The sequence below is a fragment of the Amblyraja radiata genome, chromosome X (genome assembly GCF_010909765.2).
Source record: "Amblyraja radiata isolate CabotCenter1 chromosome X, sAmbRad1.1.pri, whole genome shotgun sequence".
Lineage (NCBI taxonomy): Eukaryota > Metazoa > Chordata > Chondrichthyes > Rajiformes > Rajidae > Amblyraja > Amblyraja radiata.
In genome coordinates this window covers 3,664,158-3,688,917 of record NC_045999.1, presented here as the reverse complement: position 1 = coordinate 3,688,917, position 24,760 = coordinate 3,664,158, and the positions used below count along the sequence as shown (strand labels likewise).

The window sequence follows — 24,760 nt, the reverse complement described above, 5'->3', positions numbered from 1 at the left end:
GTAATGGCCGCTCGTCGGTACTCGGGGCTCTCGTGGACATTTTTCAACATGTTGAAAAATCTTCACGAGTCTTCCCGTGCTTACCTGCCGTTAGCGAGTCTTCCCGAGTACCTGCCGTTAGCGCTAAGAGACGTCCCCGAGCTCCGACGTACCCACTACGTTCATTCTCCGTGCTTACCACGGGTTTGATTATTTTTTTTTAACTCGGGAGAGCTCTTGGAATGAACTCGTACCGTGGGACAGGGCTATTAAGAAGGATCCCAAGACAACACCTACACCTGCCGTTAGCGTTACGAGCCACTAAGAGACGTCCCCGAGCTCCGACGTACCCGCTACGTACATTCTACGTGCTTACCACGAGTTTGATTTTTTTTTAAACTTGGGAGAGCTCTTGGATGAACTCGTACAGTGGGACAGCCCCATAACTCAACGGGACAGGCAGCATCTCTGGAGAAAACTGATAGATGACATTTTGGGTTATACAATACAATACAATACAATTCAATTTATTGTCATTTGGACCCCTTGAGGTCCAAACGAAATGCCGTTTCTGCAGCCATACATTACAAACAAATAGACCCGAGACACAACATAATTTACATAAACATCCATCACATTGCTGTGATGGAAGGCCAAAAAAACTTCTCTCTCCACTGCACTCCCCCCCCCGATGTCAGAGTCAAAGTCAAAGTCAAAGCCCCCGGCGGGCGATGGCGATTGTCCCGTGGCCATTAAAGCCACGCCGGGTGATGCAAGGTCGCACACCGGGTCTTGGTGTTGGAGCCCCCGGCGTGCGCTCGCAGAGTCCCGCGGCCATTCCAAGCCGCGCGGGGCGGTGCTGTAAGGCCCCGCTCCAGGTGCTCTTCAACCCCGCAACTCGGGCGGGAGAAGTCGCCGCTGCGGAAGCCCCGAAAAGCGGTCTCCCTCCAGAGACCCGCGGGCTCCCGGTGCCGCCCGCCAAACCCGCAGTTGCAGCCACCGAATCTCCGGGGGTCGGGTCGCAGCAGCGTCCACCACAGCTCCACCCGCTCTGGACTCGGCCAGCTCCGCGACGGTGAGGTGAGTAGTCGGCACCACAGACCCCGGTCTTCCTGCTGGAGGCCGCTCCTCGTTGCAGCCCCAACGACAACGGAGACCCGACAAAGAAAAGGTCGGGTCTCCCGTGCAGGGAGAGATTTAAAAGTTACCCCCAACCCCCCCACACCACCCCCACCCCCCCCCCACACACATACCCCAACAAAAATAACAAAAACTACATAAAAACATAGACATAAAATAATAAAAAACGCAGACGGACTGCAGAGGCCGCTGCTGACGAGAGTCGCGCCGCCTACTGGGATCTTCAGATTGAGTTTGAAGAAGGGTCTCTGTAAACCAGTTGCTTCCTACACATTTCTCCTATGGTCACCATGGACTGAGATCCCTCCTTCATGTTCCCATCTCGAGTTGTTTCAGTCTTTGCCTATCCAAGACTTGTAGTTTTTTTTTTACACGATAATTTAACCAAAACATCTTTTTGCTACCTACGTTCCATATGCCCACCCTACTCCAGCACTTTGTGTCTTTTTGTTTGTAAACCAGCATCTGCAGTTCTTGTTTTTCTCGGGAGATGTGACATTGTTTTGAATGATTGTGTACACAGCGATTGTTAATTCTGGTTGGTGCCTCTTTCAAATGATATATTGTTCGGTATTCCTTCACCCTGCTGTCACAGCTTGGGATTTGTGATGTTGTCTCTTTATTTTCCAGACATTGAGGAACCTCCCAGCCCAGAGTTCTCCGTGAACAGGTACACTCAACTTGATACACTTGATAGAGCAGTGCAGCACAAGAACAGACCCTTTGGTCCACAATGTCCATGCTGAACACACACACAGATAGATCGATGGTGGATTAACTCAGCGGGACAGGCAGCATCTCTGGAGAACACAGATAGATGACATTTTGGGTCGCGATCTTCAGATTCAGTTTGAAGAAGGGTCGGTGTAAACCAGTTCCTTCCGACACCTTTCTCCTATGGTCACCATGGACTTGAGTCAGGTTAATCTAATCTCTTCTGCCTGCATGTAGATCCATATCCTACACGGTGGCACAGCGGTAGAGTTACATAGATACATAGACAATAGGTGCAGGAGTAGGCCATTCGGCCCTTCGAGCCTGCACCGCCATTCAATATGATCATGGCTGATCATCCAACTCAGTATCCTGTACCTGCCTTCTCTCCATACCCCCTGATCCCTTTAGCCACAAGGGCCACATCTAACTCCCTCTTAAATATAGCCAATGAACTGGCCTCAACTACCCTCTGTGGCAGAGAGTTCCAGAGATTCACCACTCTCTGTGTGAAAAAAGTTCTTCTCATCTCGGTCCTAAAGGATTTCCCCCTTATCCTTAAGCTGTGACCCCTTGTCCTGGACTTCCCCAACATCAGGAACAATCTGCCTTACTGTGTCAGAGTTGCTGCCTTACTGTGTCAGAGACCACGGTTCCTTCCCGACCACGGGTGCTGTCCATACGGAGTTTGCACGTCCTCCCTGTGACCGCGTGGGTTTTCTCCGAGATCTTCAGTTTCCTCCCACACTCCAAAGACGTGCAGGTTTGTAGGTAATCGGCTAGGTGTAAATGTAAATTGTCCCTAGTGTGCGTAGGATAGTGTAATGCCCCTGTCCCACTTAGGAAACTTGAACGGAAACCTCTGGAGACTTTGCGCCCCACCCAAGGTTTCCGTGCGGTTCCCGGGGTTTTTTGTCGGTCTCCCTACCTGCTTCCACTCCCTGCAACCTCCGGCAACCACCTGCAACCTCCGGGAACCGCACGGAAACCCTTGGGTGGGGCGCAAAGTCTCCAGAGGTTTCCGTTCAGGTTTCCTAAGTGGGACAGGGGCATTAGTGTGCGGGGATCGCTGCTTGGTGCGGACTCGGTGGGCCGAAGGGCCTGTTTCCGCGCTGTATCTCTAAACTAAACTAAACTAAACTAGTGTACGGGTGAAAGAGGAGATCGACAAGTTCTTGATTAGTACGGGTGTCAAAGGTTACGAGAATGGGGTTGAGAGGGAGAGGGATATGGAGGAGGAGACTTGATGGGCCGAATGGCCTAATGCTGCTCCTATGACGTATGAAGTTAAGAACATGTCAATCAATTTCAAATGGGGAGAAGGCAGAGGAATGGGGTTGAGATAGATCAGCCATGATTGAGGGATGGAGCAGACTTGATGGGCCGAATGGCCTAATTCTGGTCTTATTACTTCTGGAATGATGAGCTACAAGTGTCTAGGTTGTATCTGCCCCATTATCTCCGAACCTTCGAGCGTTCACTCCCTTGGTATGACCGAGTCTTTCTCGTCTCTCCAGTATCGCTGGGCCTCAGACACAGGAGCTGCTGAAGCAAATCTCCGCCCTGCAGCAGGACCTCCGGGAATCCAAGACCACCCAGCGGCAGCAGAACGCGATCATCCGTGGCCTGAGAGAGGTGAGCGAACAACACTGGGCTTAATGGGTGGCCTCTCGGACCGACACCCTCCTCCAGTCTGAAGAAGGGTCTCGTTCCGAAACGCCATGATCCCTTCTCTCCAAAGATGCTGCCTGTCCCGCTGAGTTACTCCAGCATTTTGTGTCTATCTTGGGTTTAAAGCAGCATCTGCAGTTCCTTCCTACACAGACACTGGGCTTAATGTTCACACCAGGTCAGTTTAGTTTATTGGCACGTGCACCAAGCTATAGTGAAATTCATTTTTGCATTCAGTTCAGTACAAGTATCACTACACATAGGCACTGAGATACATCTTAGATAAGCAACCTGGCTACACTACAAGCTTACTACAGTAGTCGGCAGTCATGGTGGTGCAGCGGTAGAGTTGCTGCCTTACAGCGAATGCAGCGCTAGAGACCCGGGTTCGATCCTGACTACAGGTGCTGTCTGTACGGAGAGACATATAAGATTGTAAAAGGACTGGTCAAGCTAGATGCAGGAAAAATGTTCCCAATGTTGGGCGAGTCCAGAACCAGGGGCCACAGTCTTAGAATAAAGGGGAGGCCATTTAAGACTGAGGTGAGAAAAAACTTTTTCACCCAGAGAGTTGTGAATTTGTGGAATTCCCTGCCGCAGAGGGCAGTGGAGGCCAAGTCACTGGATGGATTTAAGAGAGAGTTAGATAGAGCTCTAGGGGCTAGTGGAGTCAAGGGATATGGGGAGAAGGCAGGCACGGGTTATTGATTGGGGACGATCAGCCATGATCACAATGAATGGCGGTGCAGGCTCGAAGGGCTGAATGGCCCCCTCCTGCACCTATTTTCTATGTTTCTATGAGTTTGAACGTTCTCCCCATGACCTGCGTGGGTTTTCTCCGAGATCTTCAGTTTCCTCCCACACTCCAAAGACGTACAGGTTTGTAGGTTAATTGGCTTGGGATAAGTGTAAATTGTCCCTAGTGTGCGTAGGATAGTGTTAGTGTGCGGGGATCGCTGGTCGGCATGGACACGTTTGGGCGAAGGGCCTGTTTCCGCGCTGTATATCGAAGCAAAACTAAACTAAAATCATTGATTCATTGGACCTAGGGGACTGTCACTGTTGTGTTGAACTAGTGACTCTATTATAAAGTTCAGCAGAGCTACCGCCCAGCGGGAGTTCACTGCCGGTCCGTTTATTACGCATACGTGCGCCTGTGCCACTCAGCTGCAGCGGTGGGAGCTGACAGTGATGTGGTGCTCAGTGCCCCGTGATTATTGGCTTTCCAGCCCGCCGAGCCTACCCTGTCCCGATCAATAACTAGAGCTCCAGTCACTGTGGGGTCACCTATGATGAATGAATGAATGATACTTCATCATTACATGTGACAAAGTCACCGTGCGATGCTTTGTTTTGCATTCACAAAGGTATGCAAAGAGGGGCCACAGATGGCACAATGGGCTAAGTGTTCGGCTGGCAACCGGAAGGTGGCCGGTTCGAATCCCGCTTGGAGTGCATACTGTCGTTGTGTCCTTGGGCAAGACACTTCACCCACCTTTGCCTGTGTGTGAATGTGTGTGAATGTGTGTGAGTGATTGGTGGTGGTCGGAGGGGCCGTAGGCGCAGATTGGCAGCCACGCTTCCGTCAGTCTGCCCCAGGGCAGCTGTGGCTACAGAAGTAGCTTACCACCACCGAGTGTGACTGAGGAGTGAATGAATAATGCGATGTAAAGCGCCTTGAGTATTAGAAAGGCGCTATATAAATCCCATCCATTATTATTATTATTAAAAAGGGCACCGACAATTTCAAAATATTCAATTTTACGCAAACCAATATTTAACGCATTACTTTTGTGGTTCCCCCTAGTTTGGTTTAGAGATGGAAGCTGCACGGAAACAGGCCCTCCTGCCCACCAAGTCCGCACCGACCAGCGATCCCCACATATTTACACCACCCTACACACACTGGGGACTAGTTTTTACATTTATACCAAGCCAATTAATACAATACAATACAATTTATTTGTCATTTGGACCCCTTGAGGTCCAAACGAAATGTCGTTTCTGCAGCCATACATTACAAAACAAAAGACCCGAGACACAACACAGTTTACACAAACATCCATCACCTCGCTGTGATGGAAGGCAAAAAAACGTATCTCTCCACTGCACTCCCCCCCCCCGATGTCAGAGTCAAAGTCAAAGCCCCCAGCTGGCGATGGCGATTGTCCCGTGGCTATTAAAGCCACGCTGGGTGATGCAAGGTCGCGCACCGGGTCTAGTTGTTGGAGCCCCCGGCGTGCGCTCGCAAAGTCCCGCGGCCATTCCAAGCCGCGCGGGGCGATGGTAAGTGTCCCCGCTCCAGGTGCTCTTCAACCCCGCAACTCGGGCGGGAGAAGTCGCCGTTGCGGGAGCCCTGAAAAGCGGTCACCCAGCAGGGACCCGCGGGCTCCCGGTGCCGCCGTCCGCCAGACCCGCAGTTGCAGCCTCCGAATCTCCGGGGGTCGGGGCCGCAGCAGCGTCCACCACCGCTCCACCCGCTCTGGACTCGGCCAGCTCCGCGACGGTGAGGTGAGTAGTCGGCACCAGAGCCCCCGGTCTTCCTGTTGGAGGCCGCTCCTCATTGCAGCCCCAACGACAACGGAGACCCGACAAAGAAAAGGTCGGGTCTCCCGTGCAGGGGAAAGATTTTAAAGTTACCCCCACCCCACCCCCCAACCCCCACCCCCCACCCCCCACACACACATACCCCAACAAAAAAAATAACAAAAACTACATAAAAACGGGACAAAAAATAAAATAAAACACAGACGGACTGCAGAGGCCGCTGCTGACGAGAGTCGCGCCGCCCACCAGTTAATCTACGAACCTGGAGTGTGGGAGGAAACCGAAGGTTTTGGAGAAAACCCACGCAGGTCACGGGGAGAACGTACAACCTCCGTGCAGATAATCACCTGTAGTCAGGATCGAACCCGGGTCTCTGGCGCTGCAAGGAAGTAGCTCTTGTGCTGCTCCACCGTGCCGCCCTTTGTGGTCCCCATCAATCTGGGCTGTTTCTCCACGTCGAGTTCTCCTTTGTTCTCGGCAGCGTCTCCAACTTCTGTCCTCGATCTGGGTGGCCCGCCCTCGATCGCCAACCCTTTACTTGGCCTCAGCTTGCATCTCCCCCGATTCTCGTTGCTGGTTTGAATTCCACGAGTTTGTAGATGTTGCATGGGATAATGGAACTAAGCAGAGCTGTGGTCGATGATTGGAAGTCTGACGTAGATGTCTCACTTACCCAGGTGTTCCAGGGATGGGTGCAGGGGCAGGGAGATGGCATCAGCTGTGGACCTGTTGTGGCGGTAGGCGAGCTGCAGTGGATCAAGGTTGCTTGGTGGACTGAATTTAACGCGTTCCATGTTTCACACCTCCTCACAGACCCAATCACTAACTCTGCTCCAAACTACTCAGAGGCATTGTCTGTGTTGATGCCTAATCTTGTACCCTTCTCTCTCTAGGAACTGGAAGAAGCCAACTTAAATAAACCAAGAGAAATAAAGGTGAGGGGGCGATGAGCAGAGATGTTTTTTATTGCCATCCTAATGTGTGTATGGTGTGTATGTGTGTGTGTGTGGTGTGTGTGTGTATGGTGTGTGTGTGTGGTGTGTGTGTGTGTATGGTGTGTGTGTGTATGGTGTGTGTGTGTGTATGGTGTGTGTGTGTATGGTGTGTGTGTGTGTGTGTGTGGTGTGTGTGTGGTGTGTGGGTGTATGCGTGTGTATGGTGTGTGTGTGTATATGGTGTGTGTGTGTGTATGGTGTGTGTGTGTAGTGTGTGTGTATGGTGTGTGTGTGTGTGTATGGTGTGTGTGTATGTAGGCGTGTGTGTGTGTGCATGGCTTGTGTGTGTGTATGGTGTGTGTATGGTGTGTGTGTGTGTGTATGTGTATGGTGTGTGTGTGTGTGTGTGTGTATGGTGTGTGTATGGTGTGTGTGTGTGTATGGTGTGTGTGTGTGTGTATGGTGTGTGTATGTGTATGGTGTGTGTGCATGTTGTGTGTACCTGTAATTGCAGGTTTGTGCGTGTACGATCGCGAATTTGTGTGTGTGTGTGTGCATCTGTGGTGTGTGTGTGTATGTGAAGGTGATGCAGGATTGTTAATATTGTGTCAAATTGCCTGTTTCTGTCTTGGTGATTGTGTCACCTTGAGATGTGGCAGGTGACTGGAGCACCCGGAGGAAGCCCACACAGACACAGGCAGAGCATGAAAACTCCACACAGACAGTGCTCAGGGCCATGCTCCCTCCAGTGTGACTCTGTGCTGGTTGTGTCGCCGGGCGATGTTCAAAAGGTCACAGAGTGCTGGAGTAACTCCGCGGGTCAAGCAGCATCTCTGGAGAACGTGGATGGGTGACGTTTCGGGTCAGGATCCTTCTTCAGACTCCGGGTTTGACGTGGGGTCCCGATCTGAAATGTTACATCCATGTCTTCTAGAGATGCTGCCTGACCCGCTGAGTTTAGTTAATTTGGATCAGAGATACAGTGTGGAAACAGGCCCTTCGGCCCACCGAGTCTGTGCCAACCAGCGATCCCCGCACACTAATATCATCCTACGCACACCACGGACAATTTATAACCTTTAAGGAAAAAGGATTTGAGTATAGGAGCAGGGAGGTTCTACTGCAGTTGTACAGGGTCTTGGTGAGACCACACCTGGAGTATTGCGTACAGATTTGGTCTCCAAATCTGAGGAAGGACATTATTGCCATAGAGGGAGTGCAGAGAAGGTTCACCAGACTGATTCCTGGGATGTCAGGACTGTCTTATGAAGAAAGACTGGATCGACTTGGTTTATACTCTCTAGAATTTAGGAGATTGAGAGGGGATCTTATAGAAACTTACAAAATTCTTAAGGGGTTGGACAGGCTAGATGCAGGAAGATTGCTCCCGATGTTGGGGAAGTCCAGGACAAGGGGTCACAGCTTAAGGATAAGGGGGAAATCCTTTAAAACCGAGATGAGAAGAACTTTTTTCACACAGAGAGTGGTGAATCTCTGGAACTCCCTGCCACAGAGGGTAGTCGAGGCCAGTTCATTGGCTATATTTAAGAGGGAGTTAGATGTGGCCCTTGTGGCTAAGGGGATCAGAGGGTATGGAGAGAAGGCAGGTACGGGATACTGAGTTGGATGATCAGCCATGATCATATTGAATGGCGGTGCAGGCTCGAAGGGCCGAATGGCCTACTCCTGCACCTAATTTCTATGTTTCTATGTTTACCGTGGCGATTAGCCTCCAAACCTGGAGTGTGGGAGGAAACCGGAGCACCCGGGGAAAACCCATGCGGTCACGGGGAGAACGTACAAACAAGCACCCGTAGTCAGGATCGATCCTGGGTCTCTGGCGCTGTGAGGCAGTAACTCCATCGCTGCGCCACTCTGATACTCCAGCACTTGTGTATTAAGTAGCATCTGATGAAGGGTCTCGACCCGAAACGTCACCCATTCCTTCTCTCCACAGATGCTGCCCGTCCCGCTGAGTTACTCCAGCATTTTGTGTCTATCTTCACAATACTCCAGGTGTGGTCTCACTCGGGCTCTGTACAACTGCAGAAGGACCTCTTTGCTCCTATATTCGATTCCTCTTGTTATAAAGGCCAACATGCCATTCGCTTTCTTCACTGCCTGCTGTACCTGCATGCTTACTTTCATAGACTGATGTACAAGGACCCCCCAGATCCCGTTGTACTTCCCCTTTTCCCAACTTGAAGTTGGGAATACCTTCTCTCCAGAGATGCTGCCTGTCCCGCTGAGTTACTCCAGCGCTTTGTGTCTGCCAGCATCTGCGGTTCCCTGTCTCTTCATTGGGCGTTGTTTGTCGGCAGGCCTCGCTGGAGGAGGTGGACAGCGAGCTATTCCAGGTGCGGGAAGAGCTTCAGAAGGTCTGGGACATGTTGCACACCCGGGAGAGCAAGCTGGAGGAACAGCACCAGCAGCTGGAGTCTACACGAGGACAGGTCAGTATGCATCGGCCCCAGAACGGCAGCCCAGGGAACACAGCAACAAACCGAGGCCCCTGGTTTAGGTTTAAGTTCACATTCATTATCGTCACATGTAATCACAATCGCAATAATACTTTATTAGCCAAGTATAAGATGAATTATCGCATTGAAGGGCTCGAAGGGCCAAATGGCCTACTCCTGCACCTATTGTCTATTGAATTTCATTTGCCAAGTCAGTCATACCAATAAAAAGCAACAAAACACACAAAACACATTTTAACATAAACATCCACCACAGTGACTCCTCCACATTCCTCACTGTGATGGAAGGAGAAAAAAAAGTTCAAATCTCTTCCCTTCTTTGTTCTCCCGTGGTCGGGGGCCTCGATCCCTCCGTTGACGGGACCATCTTGACTCCCGTAGCCGGTGGCGTCTGGGCCCTCCGCATCGGGGCGATCAGCTCCTGCATCGGGGGGATGTCAGCTCCCCCGCACCGGCGATCGGACCCCGGGTCGGGGCTGGTCGAGCCCTTGCGTCGTTGGAGCTTCCCGACTCGGCCTCGCCCGAGACTGCGAGGTACAATGATAAGCTGTGTGTTGCATGCAATCCGATCCAATCCAATATACCATGCGTTGATACATCCAGGAGTAGAAATAGGCCATTCGGCCCATCAGGTCTACTTCGCCATTCAATCATGAGATGGGCAACATCTCTGGAGAGAAGGAATGGGTGATGTTTGAAGAAGGGTCTCGACCCGAAACGTCACACAAGAAGAAATTTCTTCTCTCCAGAGATGCTGCCTGTCCTGCTGAGTTTAGATAGATGGATGGATGGATGGATGGATGGATAGATCTATAGATAGATAGATCTATATAGATAGATAGATGGATGGATAGATAGATGGATGGATAGATGGATGGATGGATGGATAGATCGATAGATAGATAGATAGATAGATAGATAGATAGATAGATAGATAGATAGATAGATAGATAGATAGATCTATAAATAGATAGATCTATGGATGGATATATAGACAGACAGACAGACAGACAGACAGACAGACAGACAGACAGATAGATAGATAGATAGATAGATAGATAGATAGATAGATAGATAGATAGATAGATAGATAGATAGATAGATAGATAGATCTATAGTTACTTAGATTTATAGATGGGTGGGTGTATAGATAGATACTTTAATGTCACAAGGGCGCCGACTGAGTTACAAAGTATTAATTGCAGTCGCAAATAGTCCCTCTTTGTTCTTGCCCCCTCCCCCCCCCCCACGCCAACAATGGCCACATGATGTACATGAGAACCTTGACATTGAAGCCGGCACTTGGATTAATTCCAATTGGGCCCACCCATGATTCAGTAACATGCGGGACATTAGCACGGAGCTGCTCCACCTCTTCTTCATGTTGCTTCTGATGAATAGCAGACAGACGGTTCATCGGGGAACAACCGGCCCTATTGTTGACGTGCCACGTTACAGTGCGGACACTGTTTGCTGTGCTTTCGTGGAAAGTGAGAGGTGAAGTGAGATCATGTCATGGATTTGTTTAGTTTGCAGATACAACGTGGAAACAGGCCCTTCGGCCCACCGAGTCCACGCTGACCATCGATCACCCGTTCACGCTTGTTCTATGATATCCCAATTTTGCATCCGACACACATCCTAATCATACTTTATTAGCCAAATATGTTTTGCACTAGGGGGGCAATTTACAGAGGGGCCGATGAACCTACAAACCTGCACGTCTTTGCGAGGTGGGAGGGAACTGGAGCACACGGAGAAAACTAATGCAGTTACAGGGAGAACCTACAAACTGCACACATACAGAGCCTGTAGTTGGGATCGAACCTGGGGTGTGAGGCGCTGTGGGGCAGCAGCACTACCAGCTACGCCGACGTGCCTCCCTGATACAGGAGTGGTGTATAATCCACAGGTTCACCTCATGTAGGTGGCATGTTGCAGCCACCTGTAGCCATTACGCTAACACGCTCTGATGCTTTATCCACACTCTGGTATTTGTCCTCTTTGCCATATCTGTTGTCCTTGTGTATGGGATGTGTAGGAAAGAACTGCAGATGCTGGTTTAAATCGAAAGGCTGGAGTTACTCAGCGGGACAGGCAGCATCTCTGGAGAGAAGGAATGGGTGACGTTTTGGGTCGAGACCCTTCCTCAGACTGAGAGTCAGTTGAAAGGGAAGCCAGAGATAGAGACGGTGATGTAGATGGAGATAGAACAAATGAATGAGAGAAATGCATAAAAGTAACGATGAATAGGGAAACAGGCCATTGTTAGCTGCTTGCTAGGTGAGAACAAGAAGCTGGTGGGGGAGGGATAGAGAGCGAGGGAATGCCGGGGTTACTTGAAGTTAGAGAAACCAATATTGGGATTAAAGATAGACATATTGTGAAAAGCTGGAGTAACTCAGTGGGACAGGCAACATCTCTGGAGAGAAGGAATGGGATCCAGAGATGCGGCCATTATGAGTAGAATTAGGCCATTCGGCCCATCAAGTCTACTTCGCCATTCAATCGTGGCTGATCTATCTGTCCCTCGTAACCCCGTTCTCCTGCCTTCTCCCCGACACCCGTACTGAGTTACTCCAGCCTCTTGTGTGTGTCTTTGGTTTAAACCAGCGGTTGCACTTCCTTCAAACACGCATCAGTATTGGGACTCGCGGCCCAAGCGGACGTTGGTGCCATCTGTGGTGGGATTTGCTTGCTCTTGTCCGAGCTGAAAGTGTTCTGCATTTTTGTTCTGCAGTTCACCGAATGCAACTCTGAGAATCAACGGCTGGAGAACCTGGTGACTGCCTTGAAGCAGCAAGTGTCGGAGAAGTAAGTCGGATGAGTCACTCGCCGGTTGTCTGCTGGGGTTGCAAGTAAAGGTCGTGCCTGCATGTGGCCCATGCGACACACTCTGTGGGACCCACAAAGGGGCCGTTCGCAGATCAGGGTCAAGGAAATGTTTCCCCTAATCATAAGCCCATCTTCTTCTTGCGTATGGCGTGCACAGCCTAAAGTTGCAGGACAACTTGTTCTATTTGATCTTATTTGATTGTGCACGCCGGGTTGATTGCATTCGTCGAAACAGGGCGGACCACGTGAAGGTTGTAATCTCCCACCCCATAAGCCCATAAGGAGTAGAATTAGTCCATTCGGCCCATCAAGTCTACCCCACCATTCAATCATGGCTGATCTATCTCTCCCTCCTAACCCCATTCTCCTGCCTTCTCCCCGTAACCCCTGACACCCGTACTAATCAAGAATCTATCTATCTATCTCTGCCTTAAATATATCCACTGACTTGGCCTCCACAGCCGTCTGTGGCAAAGAATTGCACAGATTCACCACTCACTGTAATGTCACAGAGTGTGTCATCGCAGGGGATCGATGCTGCAGGATTAGCGATCGCTGACTGATAAACCTGACCTGAAAGTCACCCTGTTCTCCCGAGCTCGGTGGCTGCATCAGAGGCTCATGTTAACAGGACCCATATGAACTGCCTGCGGCGCTGAATCAGGCCCTTCAGCCCAACTTGTCCACGTCGACCAACATGTGCCCCATCTACGCTAGTCCCATTTTCCCACCTTCGTTCCACATCCCTCTAAACCTTTCCCCATCCATGAGTCTGAAGAAGGGTTTCGGCCCGAAACGTTACCTATTTCCTTCGCTCCATAGATGCTGCTGCACCCGCTGAGTTTCTCAAGCATTTTTGTCTACCATCCATGTACCTGTCTGTTTGTCCTTTAACAGGGGTGGCGCAGCGGAGTGGTAGAGTTGCTGCCTCACAGCGCCAGAGACCTGGGTTCGATTCTAACCTCGTTTGAGTGTGTGTGTGTGTGCTCATTATTCTATGTTCGCTCTTCTGGGGGAGATGCTAAATGCATTTTGTTGTCTCTGTACTGTGCACTGCACAATGACAATAAAGATTGAATCTGAATCTGAATCTGTATGGAGCTTGCACCTTCTCCCCGTGACCTGCGTGGGTTTTCCCCGGATGCTCCAGTTTCCTCCCAAACTCGGAAGACGTACAGGTTTGCAGGCTAAATGGCTTGGTATAACTGTAAATTGTCCCTAGTATGTGTTTGTGTAGGATAGTGTAAGTGCTGGCCGGCATGGACTAGGTGGGCCGAAGGGCCTGTTTCCGCTCTGAATCTCTAAACTAAACTGAACTTATAAATTAAATTAATTAAGGATAGAACTTAAATATCCTGAATACTGAGTATCGGGTGTAAAAATGCAGGGGAACTTTTAGAAAAGCAGTTAATTTTAATTTATCTCATTTATTTATAATTGAATGTATTCTGTAAGGCGGGGAGTGGGATGAACGCTGGTGGGGGATCATTGTTGCCGCAGGATACTGCACTGTAGTTTATGTCCCTGTGGTTCCAGGGAGCACACGCTCAGGCAGCACGAGAGGTTCCGACGGACTGAGAAAACCGAGTTTGATATCAAAATTTCGGCGTTGGAATTAAAGGTTTGCTGATTGTTTACTCTCTCCTCGATGCTCTGACTTTGTGTGTGTGTGTGTCTATATACGTATGTGTGTATGTGCCTCTGTGTATGTGTGTCTCTGTGTATACGTGTGTGTGTGTACGTGTGGGTGTACGTGTGTGTGTGTGTGTGTGTACGTGTGGGTGTACGTGTGTGTGTGTGTGTGTGTGTGTGTGTGTGTGTGTGTGTGTGTACGTGTGTGTGTGTGTGTGTGTGTGTGTGTGTGTGTAAGTGTGTGTGTGTGTGTGTGGTGTGTGTGTGTGTGTAAGTGTGTGTGTGTGTGCGAGTGTGTGTGTACGTGTGTGTGTAAGTGTGTGTGTAAGTGTGTGTGAGTGTACGTGTGTGTGTGTGTGTACGTGTGTGTGTGTGTGTGTACGTGTGTGGGTGTGTGTACGTGTGTGTGAGTGTACGTGTGTGTGTGTGTGTACGTGTGTGTGTGTGTACGTGTGTGTGTGTGTGTGTGTGTGTGTGTACGTGTGTGTGTGTGTGTGTGTGTGTACGTGTGTGGGTGCGTGTGTGAGTGTGTGTGTGTACGTGTGTGTGTGTGGGTGGGTGTGTATACGTGTGTGTATACGTGTGTGTGTGAGTGTGTGTGTGTACGTGTGTGTGTGGGTGGGTGTGTGTGTGTATACGTGTGTGTGTGTGTATATACGTGTGTGTGTATATATATATGTGTGTGTGTGTGTGTGTGTGTGTATATACGTGTGTGCGTGTGTGTCTATATACGTATGTGTGTATGTGCCTCTGTGTATGTGTGTCTCTGTGTATACGTGTGTGTGTGTGCCTCTATGTATGTGTGTCTCTGTGTATACTTGTGTGTGTGTGCCTCTGTGTATGTGTGTCTCTGTGTATACCTGTGTGTGTGTGTTCCTCTGTGTGTGTGTCTGTGTATACACGTGTGTATGTGCGTCTTATCTGTGTGTACACGTTTGTGTGTGTGTGTCCCTGTGTATGTGCGTGTCTCTGCTTGTGTGTGTCTGTGTGTGTGCGAGCGTGTGTGTACGTGTGCATGTGTGTGTGCATGCATGGGTGTGTGCATGCATGTCTTTGTGTGTGTGCAATGCATGCGTGGGTGTGTGCAATGCATGTCTCTGTGTGGGCGTGTGTGTGTGTGTGTGTGTGTGTGTGTGCGTGTATGTGTGTGTGTGTGAGCGTGTATATGTGTGTGTGGGCGTGTGCGTGTGTGTGTGTGTTTGTGTGTGTGGGCGTGTGTGTGGGTGTGTGTGTGTGTGTGGGCGTATGTGCGTGTGGGCGTGTGTGTGTGTGTGTGTGTGTGTGTGTGTGTGTGTGTGAGCATGTATATGTGTGTGTGTGTGGGCGTATGTGCGTGTGGGCGTGGGTGTGTATGTGTGTGGGCGTATGTGCGTGTGGGCGTGTGTGTGGGTGTGTGTGTTCATCCTCTCTCCCTCTCCCATCTGACTTGATGGCATGGCATGCAAAACAAAGTTTTTCACTAAACCTCGCACATATAAAAATAATAAGCCTAAACTTTCTCCTTTAAGTATGTTCCTAAACCTAAATGTTTTGATCAAATATCAGAACCAACGGTATATCTGTGATTGACTATGGCTCCAAATCCAGGATCAGGCCTGTATCTCCTGTGTCCAGTGAAAGGCCGAGTTGTTGTGAATTTTGTATTTAAACATGTTAAGGGGCCTGTCTCACTCGCCGATTTTTTTCGGCAACTGCCGGCACCATATTGGTCTCGCCAAAAGATTTTGAACATTTCAAAATCCATCGACGACAAAAAAATGCTGCGACACTTGAAAAAACAGCGCGCGTCATTTCGTCTTCACACCGCGAATTTTTCGGCGACCATGATACGTCGGTCAATGACGCCGGCAGTCGCCGAAAAAACCTTCAAGTGGGACAGGCCCTAAGAGGACGCTGTGAGCACTCGGGGTAGTTATTGTAGATGTTATACTTCCTGACATGAGGTCTCCCCAGACTCCCAGCCTGAAGGAGGGTCTCAACCCGAAATGCCACCCATTCCTTCTCTCCAGAGACGCTGCCCGTCCCGCTGAGTTACCCCAGAGTTTTTGTGTGTGTGTGTCTTCATGCGTTAGACTGACCTGTTTGCTCTTGTTCAGTTGGCAGAGGTGGAGGTCATGGGTGAAGCCCGACAGGAGATTTCGATTGAGGAAGGCAAGAGGTAAGAGGTGGGGATGCCAAGTCAGGTCACATTTATTTATATCGCACATTTAAAAAACAACTCTTGTTGGCCAAAGTGCTTTTCATTTGTTATACGAATAGTATAAATAAACAAACTACCTACATATATACATATAGCCCTCGCTAAGTGGACGTCAGGAAAGGCTTGGGAGTATAGATAAGATTTTAGTCTTGACTTAAAGGAGTCGATGGAGGGAGCTGTTCGTTCTGATGGGAAGGGGGATGCTGTTCCACAGTCTAGGAGCTGCAACCGCAAAGGCACGGTCGCCCCTAAGCTTATGCCTAGACCGCGGGATATTCAGCAGCCCCAAGTCGGCCGATCTGAGGAACCTGGAGGTGGAGTGGTGGGTGAGAAGACTTTTAATGTAGGTGGGGGCAAGCCCATTGAGGGCTTTGTAGACATGGAGGAGGGTCTTGAAATGTATACGGAACCGCACATGGAGCCAGTGGAGAGAGGCCAGGATCGGGGTGATGTGGTCCCTTTTTCGGGTGCCCGTCAGGAGTGTCGCTGCGGCGTTTTGGACCAGTTGCAGGCGGGACAGGGAAGATTGGCTGACGCCAGTGTAAAGGGAGTTGCAGTAATCTAGGCGGGAGGAGATGAATGTGTGGATGATCTTTTCCAGGTCATCAAAGTGGAGGAATTGTTTTATTTTAGCAACCGTCCGAAGCTGAAAGAAGCTAGCTTTTACCTTGAAATTGACTTGTTTGTCAAATTTCAGTGCCGAGTCAAATATCACGCCGAGGTTTTTGAGGTGTGAGTAGTGGGGTAACCAATATTGTTCTGGTTACTTGAGTTACACCAGCGTCTTTGTGTCCATCTTCGGTTTAAACCAGCATCTGCAGTTTCTTCTTACACATGGTTTTAAAACAATTAGTTTTGGGGCAATGTGGGGTGTGCATTCAGTGCCGACCTTGCCCTTGCGATGAATGAGGTTCGGCCCCAGACGACCTCGTGAGAATCTAACTCTACCATTCCTCCATTTTACAGTCGTCCGCTTCAGAAGTGTCTTCGCTGTGACTCCTTTCTGGAGAAAATGAACTCCAAGGCACAAGGTAGTGTTGTCCCTTCTGTCTGTCTATGTGAGTGACATCCCGGCTGGTAGTCTTATGCCCCTGTCCCACTTAGGAAACCTGAACGGAAACCTCTGGAGACTTTGCGCCCCACCCAAGGTTTCCGTGCGGTTCCCGGAGGTTTTTGTCAGTCTCCCTACCTGCTTCCACTACCTGCAACCACCTGCAACCTCCGGGAACCGCACGGAAACCTTGGGTGGGGCGCAAAGTCTCCAGAGGTTTCAGGTCAGGTTTCCTAAGTGGGACAGGGGCATAAGGCACCTTTCCACCATTTTGCTCCCCAGTCCATTATATGGTCACAAGTGAATTAGGCCATTCAGCCCATCAAGTCTACTCCGCGATTCGGTCATGGCTGATCTATCTCTCCCTCCTATCCCCATTCTCCTGCCTTCTCCCCTGACCCCGGTCCTAATCAAGAACCAATCTATCTCTGCCTTAAAAATATCCATTGACTTGGCCTCCACAGCCTTCTGTGTGGCAAAGAATTCCACAGATTCATCTGTAAGTCGCTCGGCTAAACTCATTACTTGTAGACACTGAGACTGGATCTGGTGTCCAGTTAATGGAGTCCCTCCAATAACTTCACTGCTCCCTTGTGATCTCGCTCCTGATACACAAGTTTGTTTCAATCTTCGCGGATATTCACGGCAGAGGAGGTGGTCATTTTGTGGGAAAAAGGAAAATCTCTCTCTGCCTCCACCGTGACTCTCTCTCCCTCTCCACCACTTTCTTTATCTCTCCTTCTATCCCTCCCACCATTTCCCCTCCTCCCAGTCCCCCTCTCATTCTCTCTAATGCTTTCATTCCAGGCCCTGTCCCATTTATGCGACTTTTTCGACAACTGCCGGCCGTCATAGGGCGTTACAGGTTGCCGAAAATGTTTAACATGGTGAAAATCCAGCGGTGACCAGAACAAGGTACGACTCTTTGAGCGACTACTCACGGCCATACAGGCTTCACCCCGCGACATGTCGCCTGTATGGCCGTGAGTCGTCTCCTCAGTCGCCCAAAGAGTCGTAGCGTCTTTCTGGTCGCCGCTGGATTTTCAACATGTTGGAAATTTTCGGCGACTTGCAACGGCCTAAGACGGGTGCCGGCAGTCTCCGAGAAAGTCGCGTAAGTGGGACGGGCCCATTACGGTAATAGTTTGCAGTGTTTGTTCATGCACTTTGGAGAAAAAACCCTGGCTAATTCCGGAATTGATTTTGAGCTACTGTCCCTCTAACCCCACTCCAGCACTAACTCCTGAGTATTTTTCAGGCTACGGTGAGCGAAATACTCAGCTGCAAGAGGAGAGGACAAAGGCTCTGAAGTCATTGAACGAGACCCAGGTTCAGACACAGGTCGGTAGAAACTGTTCGCTACTTGATGTTCTTTCTCACACGCTGGAAGAATTGGTTTGAATTTCATGTTCTTCGACTTTACTTAGAAACATAGAAAATAGGTGCAGGAGTAGAGGCCATTCGGCCCTTCGAACCTGCACCGCCATTCAGTATGATCATGGCTGATCATCCAACTCAGTATCCTGTACCTGCCTTCTCTCCATACCCCCTGATCCCTTTAGCCACAAGGGCCACATCTAACTCCCTCTTAAATATAGCCAATGAACTGTGGCCTCAACTACATCCTGTGGCAGAGAATTCCACAGATTCACCACTCTCTGTGAGAAAAATGTTTTTCTCATCTCGGTCCTAAAAGATTTCCCCCTTATCCTTAAACTGTGACCCCTTGTTCTGGACTTCCCCAACATCGGAAACAATCTTCCTGCATCTAGCCTGTCCAACCCCTTAAGAATTTTGTAAGCTTCTATAAGATCCCCCCCCCCCACTTAAAGCCAACCATAGTTTAGAGACACAGCACGGAAACATGCGATGTGTAGGAAGGAACTGCAGATGCTGCATCAAACTGAAGATAGACACAGAATGCTGGAGTAACTCAGCGGGACAGGCAGCATCTCTAGGTAGAAGGAATGGGTGACGTTTCAGGTCGAGACTCTTCTTCAGACTGAGTCAGGGGAGAGGGAGGCTCGAGATGTGGAACGTTCGTGCATTTGTGTTCCATATCTCACTACATCATGGTCTACGTCTCTCGTTTCCCTTTCCCCTGACTCGGTCTGAAGAAGAGTCCCAATGTGCGATCGTTGGTCAGCGTGGACTCGGTGGGCCAAAGGGCCAGTTTCTACGCAGAGGAGAAGCTGGAGTAACTCAGCGGGTCAGGCAGCATCTCTGGAGAAAAGGGATCAGTGACATTTTGGGTCTAGACCCTTCTTTTCCATGCTGTATCTCTGATAACTAAACTAAACTGCCACAGGAGGCAGTGGAGGCCAAGTCAATTGATATTTTTACGGTAGATATAGATAGATTCTTGATTAGTGCGGGTGTCAGAGGTTACGGGGAGAAAGCAGGAGAATGGGGTTCGGAGGGAGAGATAGATCAGCCATGATTGAATGGCGGAGTAGACTTGATGGGCCGAATGGCCTAATTCTACTCCTTATGGCCACATCTCTGGCTCATGCCTGCCAGTGTGTGTAAGATAGTGTTAGTGTGCGGGGATCGCTGGTCGGGGTGGACTCGGAGGGCCAAAGGCAGGCACGGGTTATTGGTAGGGGACCATCAGCCATGATCACAATGAATGGCGGTGCTGGCTCAAAGGGCCGAATGGCCTCCTCCTGCACCTATTTTCTATGTTTCTATGTTTTCCCCGCTGTACTTCTAAACTAAAACTAAACTTCAGTTATGAATAAGGCCACACGGGATTTCAGGAAACAATTGGGTAAGATCATAATCCTAAGGTTTAATCATAAGGCCATGTGATAGGAGTAGAATTAAGGGCCATTCGGCCCATCAAGTCTACTCCGCCATTCAATCATGGGCTGATCTGTCTCTCCCTCCCAACCGCATTCTCCTGCCTTCTCCCCATAACCCCTGACACCTGCAATGAGTTATCTGCTGTTGCCTATCAAAGCAATCATTGTCATTTTAGACAGGGATGATTGAGAAACAGCATCACTATATTGGTGATTAGTGAGTTTACCGTTTTGTTTTGCTTTGCATCATCCCACTGTTTGCCGGGGCTATTTGATGCGTTCACTTGTCTATTTGAGATGTGGGGGCGTTTGGTAATAGATTCGCCCTGACGTCTAAACCAAAGTTGCCAAGACTCGTTGAAGTAAATGAGTAAGCTGACATTTCAAACCTTTTCTACCCAAGTGATTTACTAATCTGACAGGAAATGGTTGGACATAAATTAGCTGCTATTGTTTGCGTATGTTATTGGGCAACGTTGCAAGTGGAAAGATTCCCTTCAGACATCTAAGCTAGTCTCGTGATAGAAACATAGAAACATAGAAATTAGGTGCAGGAGTAGGCCATTCGGCCCTTCGAGCCTGCACCGGCATTCAATATGATCATGTATGATCATCCAACTCAGTATCCCGTACCTGCCTTCTCTCCATACCCACTGATCCCCTTAGCCACAAGAGCCACATCTAACTCCCTCTTAAATATAGCCAATGAACTGGCCTCGACTACCCTCTGTGGCAGGGAGTTCCAGAGATTCACCACTCTCTGTGTGAAAAAAGTTCTTCTCATCTCGGTTTTAAAGGATTTCCCCCTTATCCTTAAGCTGTGACCCCTTGTCCTGGACTTCCCCAACATCGGGAGCAATCTTCCTGCATCTAGCCTGTCCAACCCCTTAAGAATTTTGTAAGTGATCTATGCTTTGGTTGATGGGCATGTTTATAGGTGGGTCCTTTGTTAGATTCCAGTGTCACAGAACGAGGCCCTTCGGCCCACAGAGTCCATGCCGACCATCGACTTTTCCCCTCCATCATTCTTCTCAGCTACACCCAGTGTTTATCACTCATCTATCTACCAGGGGACAATCATCTCACTGGGGCAATTGACCTACCAATTTATCAACCAAACCACTACAATCAGCCTACCGCAGGATCCTAAAGTTCCATAAGTTCATAAGACATAAGAGCAGAATTAGGCCATTCATCCCATCGAGTCTACTCCACCATTCGATCGTGGCTGATCTACCTACCCACCCCTCTCAACTCCATTCTCCTGCCTTCTCCCCGTAACCTTTGACGTCCTTACTAAACCAAAAACCTATCAATCTCCGCTTTAAAAATACCCAATGACCCAGTCTGAAGAAGGGTTTCGGCCCGAAACGTTGCTTATTTCCTTCGCTCCATAGATGCTGCCGCACCTGCTGAGTTTCTCCAACTATTTTGTCTACCTTCGATTTTCCAGCATCTGCAGTTCCTTCTTGAACATTTTATCTACCCCAATGACTTGGCCTCCTCTGCTGACTGTGGCAATGTATTCCTCAGATTCACCACCCTCTGGCTAAAGAAATTCCTCCTTACCTTTTTAACGGAAAGTCCATTTATTCTGCAGGCAGGCGGGACTAGTGTAGCTGGGACATGGTGGCCGGTGTGAGCACGTTGGGCCGAAGGGCCTGTTTGCACGCTGTATCACTCTATGAGTAGTGAATGGTTGTGATATATTAAGAAGGCCCTTCTGTATTTTTCAGGGGTTGGAAAACACCGTGGACCTCGAACATCAGCTTACTCAGACTCTCGAAGGAGAGAACAGTGACTTGTGCAAGCGCAGTCAGCGGATGTCAGAACAGGTGGGGACATCTGGAGCGTAGTCAAGCAGATATCATTTGTTTGTTTGACATCCACTGTGCCACAAGCGGCTTTAGGCTTGCACATTCCAACAGCCTTCACTCTTACTTGCAAATAAGTCACTTTGCCCGTTTGCACCTGAGGGCCAAATACGGGCAGATGGGTCTAACGTAGATGGGGCATGTTGGTTGCACAGGCAAGTTGGGCCGAAGGGCCTGTATCCACACTCTGTGACTCTATATCCTGTCACCAATGCTACGGCACTCAGCCGCTGTCTGTGGCATTGAATTCCACAGATTCACCACCCTCTGGCTGAAGAAATTCCTCCTCATCTCCTAAAGGTACTTCCTTTTACTCTGCAGGCAGGTGGGACTAGTGTAGCTGGGACATGTTGGCCGGTGTGGGCAAATTGGGCATCAAAGGTTACGGGGCGAAGGCCGAAGCCAGACTAAAGTCAAGGCGTTAAATTTATTGTCACGTGTACCGAGGTGCAGTGAGCAGCTGTTTCGTTGCGTGCCATCCAGTTAGCGGAAAGACTATACATGATTACACATCAAGCTGCCCACGGTGTACAGATACAGGATAAAGGGAATAACATTTAGTGCAAGATAAAGTCCAGAAAAGTCAAATTACAAATAGTCCGAGGGTTTACAATGAGATAGATGGCAGGTCAGATGTCCTCTAGTTAGTGATGGGATGGGTCACTGGTCAGTGTGTCTTCCATAAGGGAAGTAAAGAGCATGCGTCCTCTGGCCTAACAATAGGCAGTGTAGAGTTTAGTTTAGTTTAGAGATATAGCGCGGAAACAGGCCCTTCGGCCCACCGAGTCCGCTCCGACCAGCAATCCCCGCACACTAACACTACCCTACACACACTGGGAACAATTTACATTTATACCAAGCCAATCAACCTACAAACCTGCACGTCTTTGGAGTGTGGGGGGAAACTGAAGATCTCGGGCAGAACGTACAAACTCCGTACAGACAGCACCCGTATGTTGTTGAAGAAATTCAATAAAAGGAGACCATATTTTGGAAAATTAATCTGGTTTGACAAGTCGAGACAAGCCTTATTTTTTCTAGATGTAGGGTCTTGGTCATTTCTGTGATCCACATCTTCACTGTGGGGACTGTTGTCTTTTTCCAGAATTTAAGTACAAGTTTGTTCGTAGTTATTAAACCATAGTCAAGGAAGCGTCTTTGGAATATCGTTAACTTAGGGCAGCCCTCTGACATTCCTAATATTATTAATTTTGAATCTGACTCCAATTGAATTTTGAGTGTTTTAGTAATGATATTGAATATTCCCGTCCAGAAGGTTTGTATTTTTATACAGAATACAAAAGAATGGGTTAGGGTGGCTTCTTGGAAGTGACATTTATCACAGAGAGGAGAGACAGCTGGGAAGATCTTATTCGTGTTTCGGCACGGACTAGAAGGGCCGAGATGGCCTGTTTCCATGCTGTAATTGTTATATGGTTATATGGTAGACGGGATCGAACCCGGGTCTCTGGCGCTGTAAGGCAGCAACTCTACCGCTGCGCCACTGTGACCGCCCTTGTTTTAATGAGCTTCACTCTTGCATCACTACTGAAGAAGTAATTTTGTAAAAGAAGCATAAAAATTATGTGAATTTAGTAAAGGTTATGATAATTATTATTTATTTTAATTTTTTTTACAACAGCTACTTAGTTTGACAAGAGAGCAAAAGGATTTGACAAAAGCTTACGATGAACTACCAGAAGAAATGAAGGGAGAGACTTCTGTTGAATACTGGGCACCCAGATCACACCTGGTCCAGGTAAACATGCTGCACAATGATCTGTCTCATGGGAGCTAGACACAAAAAGCTGGAGTAATAAAAAGCCCCTGTCCCACTTAGGAGACCTAAACAGCAACCTCTAGTGACCTTGCCCTCCACCCAAGGTTTCCATGAGGTCACCGGAGGTTTTGGTCACTCTCCCTAATGGTTGAAAGTGGTTTCCGCGTGGTCGAGGCTTCATCTAGGTTGCTGCTGTTTTTTCATCACCGGCCTCGACTAAAAATAGGTTTAAAAATCGATCATTTTTTAGTCGCAGGTCTAGTTGAAGCCTTCTGATTTCTTCATAATCGAGGAAGGTTTTCAACATGTGCGTGGGAGGTGGTAGGAGGTTGTAGGTCACCTCGACCTTGATTTTTTTTTTGGGTGGCGGGCAAGGTCACCAGAGGTTGCTGTTTAGGTCTCCTAAGTGGGACAGGCCCTTAACTCAGCAGGACAGGCAGCATCTCTGGGGAGAAGGATTGGGTGGCATATCGGATCGAGACCCTCCTTCTCAGGGGAAAGGGAAACGAGAGATATAGACGATGATGTGGAGAGGTAACGAACAATGAATGGAAGATGTGTAAAAAGTACACATGATAAAGGAAACGGGCCAATGTCGGGAGCGCCGCTCTCCACTCACAGGCAAACAACTATTCTGATTCAATTATTATTTTTTTTTTAATTTAAAAAAAAATCTGGCTTCCATAGCAACAGAAGCAGAGAATTTGGAAGGGAATGTGCGGGCATTCTTCCGTCGGATAAAATGAACCGTAGTTTGGCTGAAAGTAGTCACCAAGGGCTCAGTTTCCTCGAGAAAAGTAGGACAGAGGGGTTGAGTTACAGTACGTTGCTAGCAATACACAGTCGCTCATTGTCTCTGGACTCTCAGCGCTCCTTTAATAAGTTTGCAATACCGATGTAGCACTTGGTACACAAAAATGCTGGAGAAACTCAGCGGGTGCAGCAGCATCTATGGAACGAAGGAAATAGGCAACGTTTCGGGCCGAAACCCTGAAGGAAATAGGCAACGTTTCGGGCTGAAACCCTGAAGGAAATAGGCAACGTTTCGGGCTGAAACCCTGATGGAAATAGGCAACGTTTCGGGTCGAAACCCTTCCGGGTTTCATCCCGAAACGTTG

General features: G+C 49.0%; 1 protein-coding gene and 1 long non-coding RNA gene across 2 annotated transcripts in view; one reads left to right on the top strand and one right to left on the bottom strand.

Moving 5' to 3' along the window:
• The window catches only part of LOC116968144 (myosin-13-like), a 70,846-nt gene that overhangs the window by 39,753 nt on the left and 6,333 nt on the right, over positions 1 to 24,760 (top strand). The window contains exons 19-29 of the mRNA XM_033014767.1: positions 1,750 to 1,789; positions 3,351 to 3,468; positions 6,945 to 6,986; positions 9,308 to 9,439; positions 12,207 to 12,280; positions 13,838 to 13,922; positions 16,030 to 16,091; positions 17,100 to 17,164; positions 18,443 to 18,525; positions 21,725 to 21,823; positions 23,505 to 23,621. Coding sequence (XP_032870658.1) covers positions 1,750 to 1,789; positions 3,351 to 3,468; positions 6,945 to 6,986; positions 9,308 to 9,439; positions 12,207 to 12,280; positions 13,838 to 13,922; positions 16,030 to 16,091; positions 17,100 to 17,164; positions 18,443 to 18,525; positions 21,725 to 21,823; positions 23,505 to 23,621 — 917 coding nt within the window. The remainder of the gene's footprint in view (positions 1 to 1,749; positions 1,790 to 3,350; positions 3,469 to 6,944; positions 6,987 to 9,307; positions 9,440 to 12,206; positions 12,281 to 13,837; positions 13,923 to 16,029; positions 16,092 to 17,099; positions 17,165 to 18,442; positions 18,526 to 21,724; positions 21,824 to 23,504; positions 23,622 to 24,760) is intronic.
• Positions 18,548 to 24,760, bottom strand: part of LOC116968145 — a 9,894-nt gene continuing 3,681 nt past the window's right edge. The window contains exons 2-3 of the long non-coding RNA XR_004410417.1: positions 22,681 to 22,686; positions 18,548 to 18,559 (exon numbers count right to left, since the gene is read on the bottom strand). This is a non-coding gene — a long non-coding RNA (uncharacterized LOC116968145). The remainder of the gene's footprint in view (positions 18,560 to 22,680; positions 22,687 to 24,760) is intronic.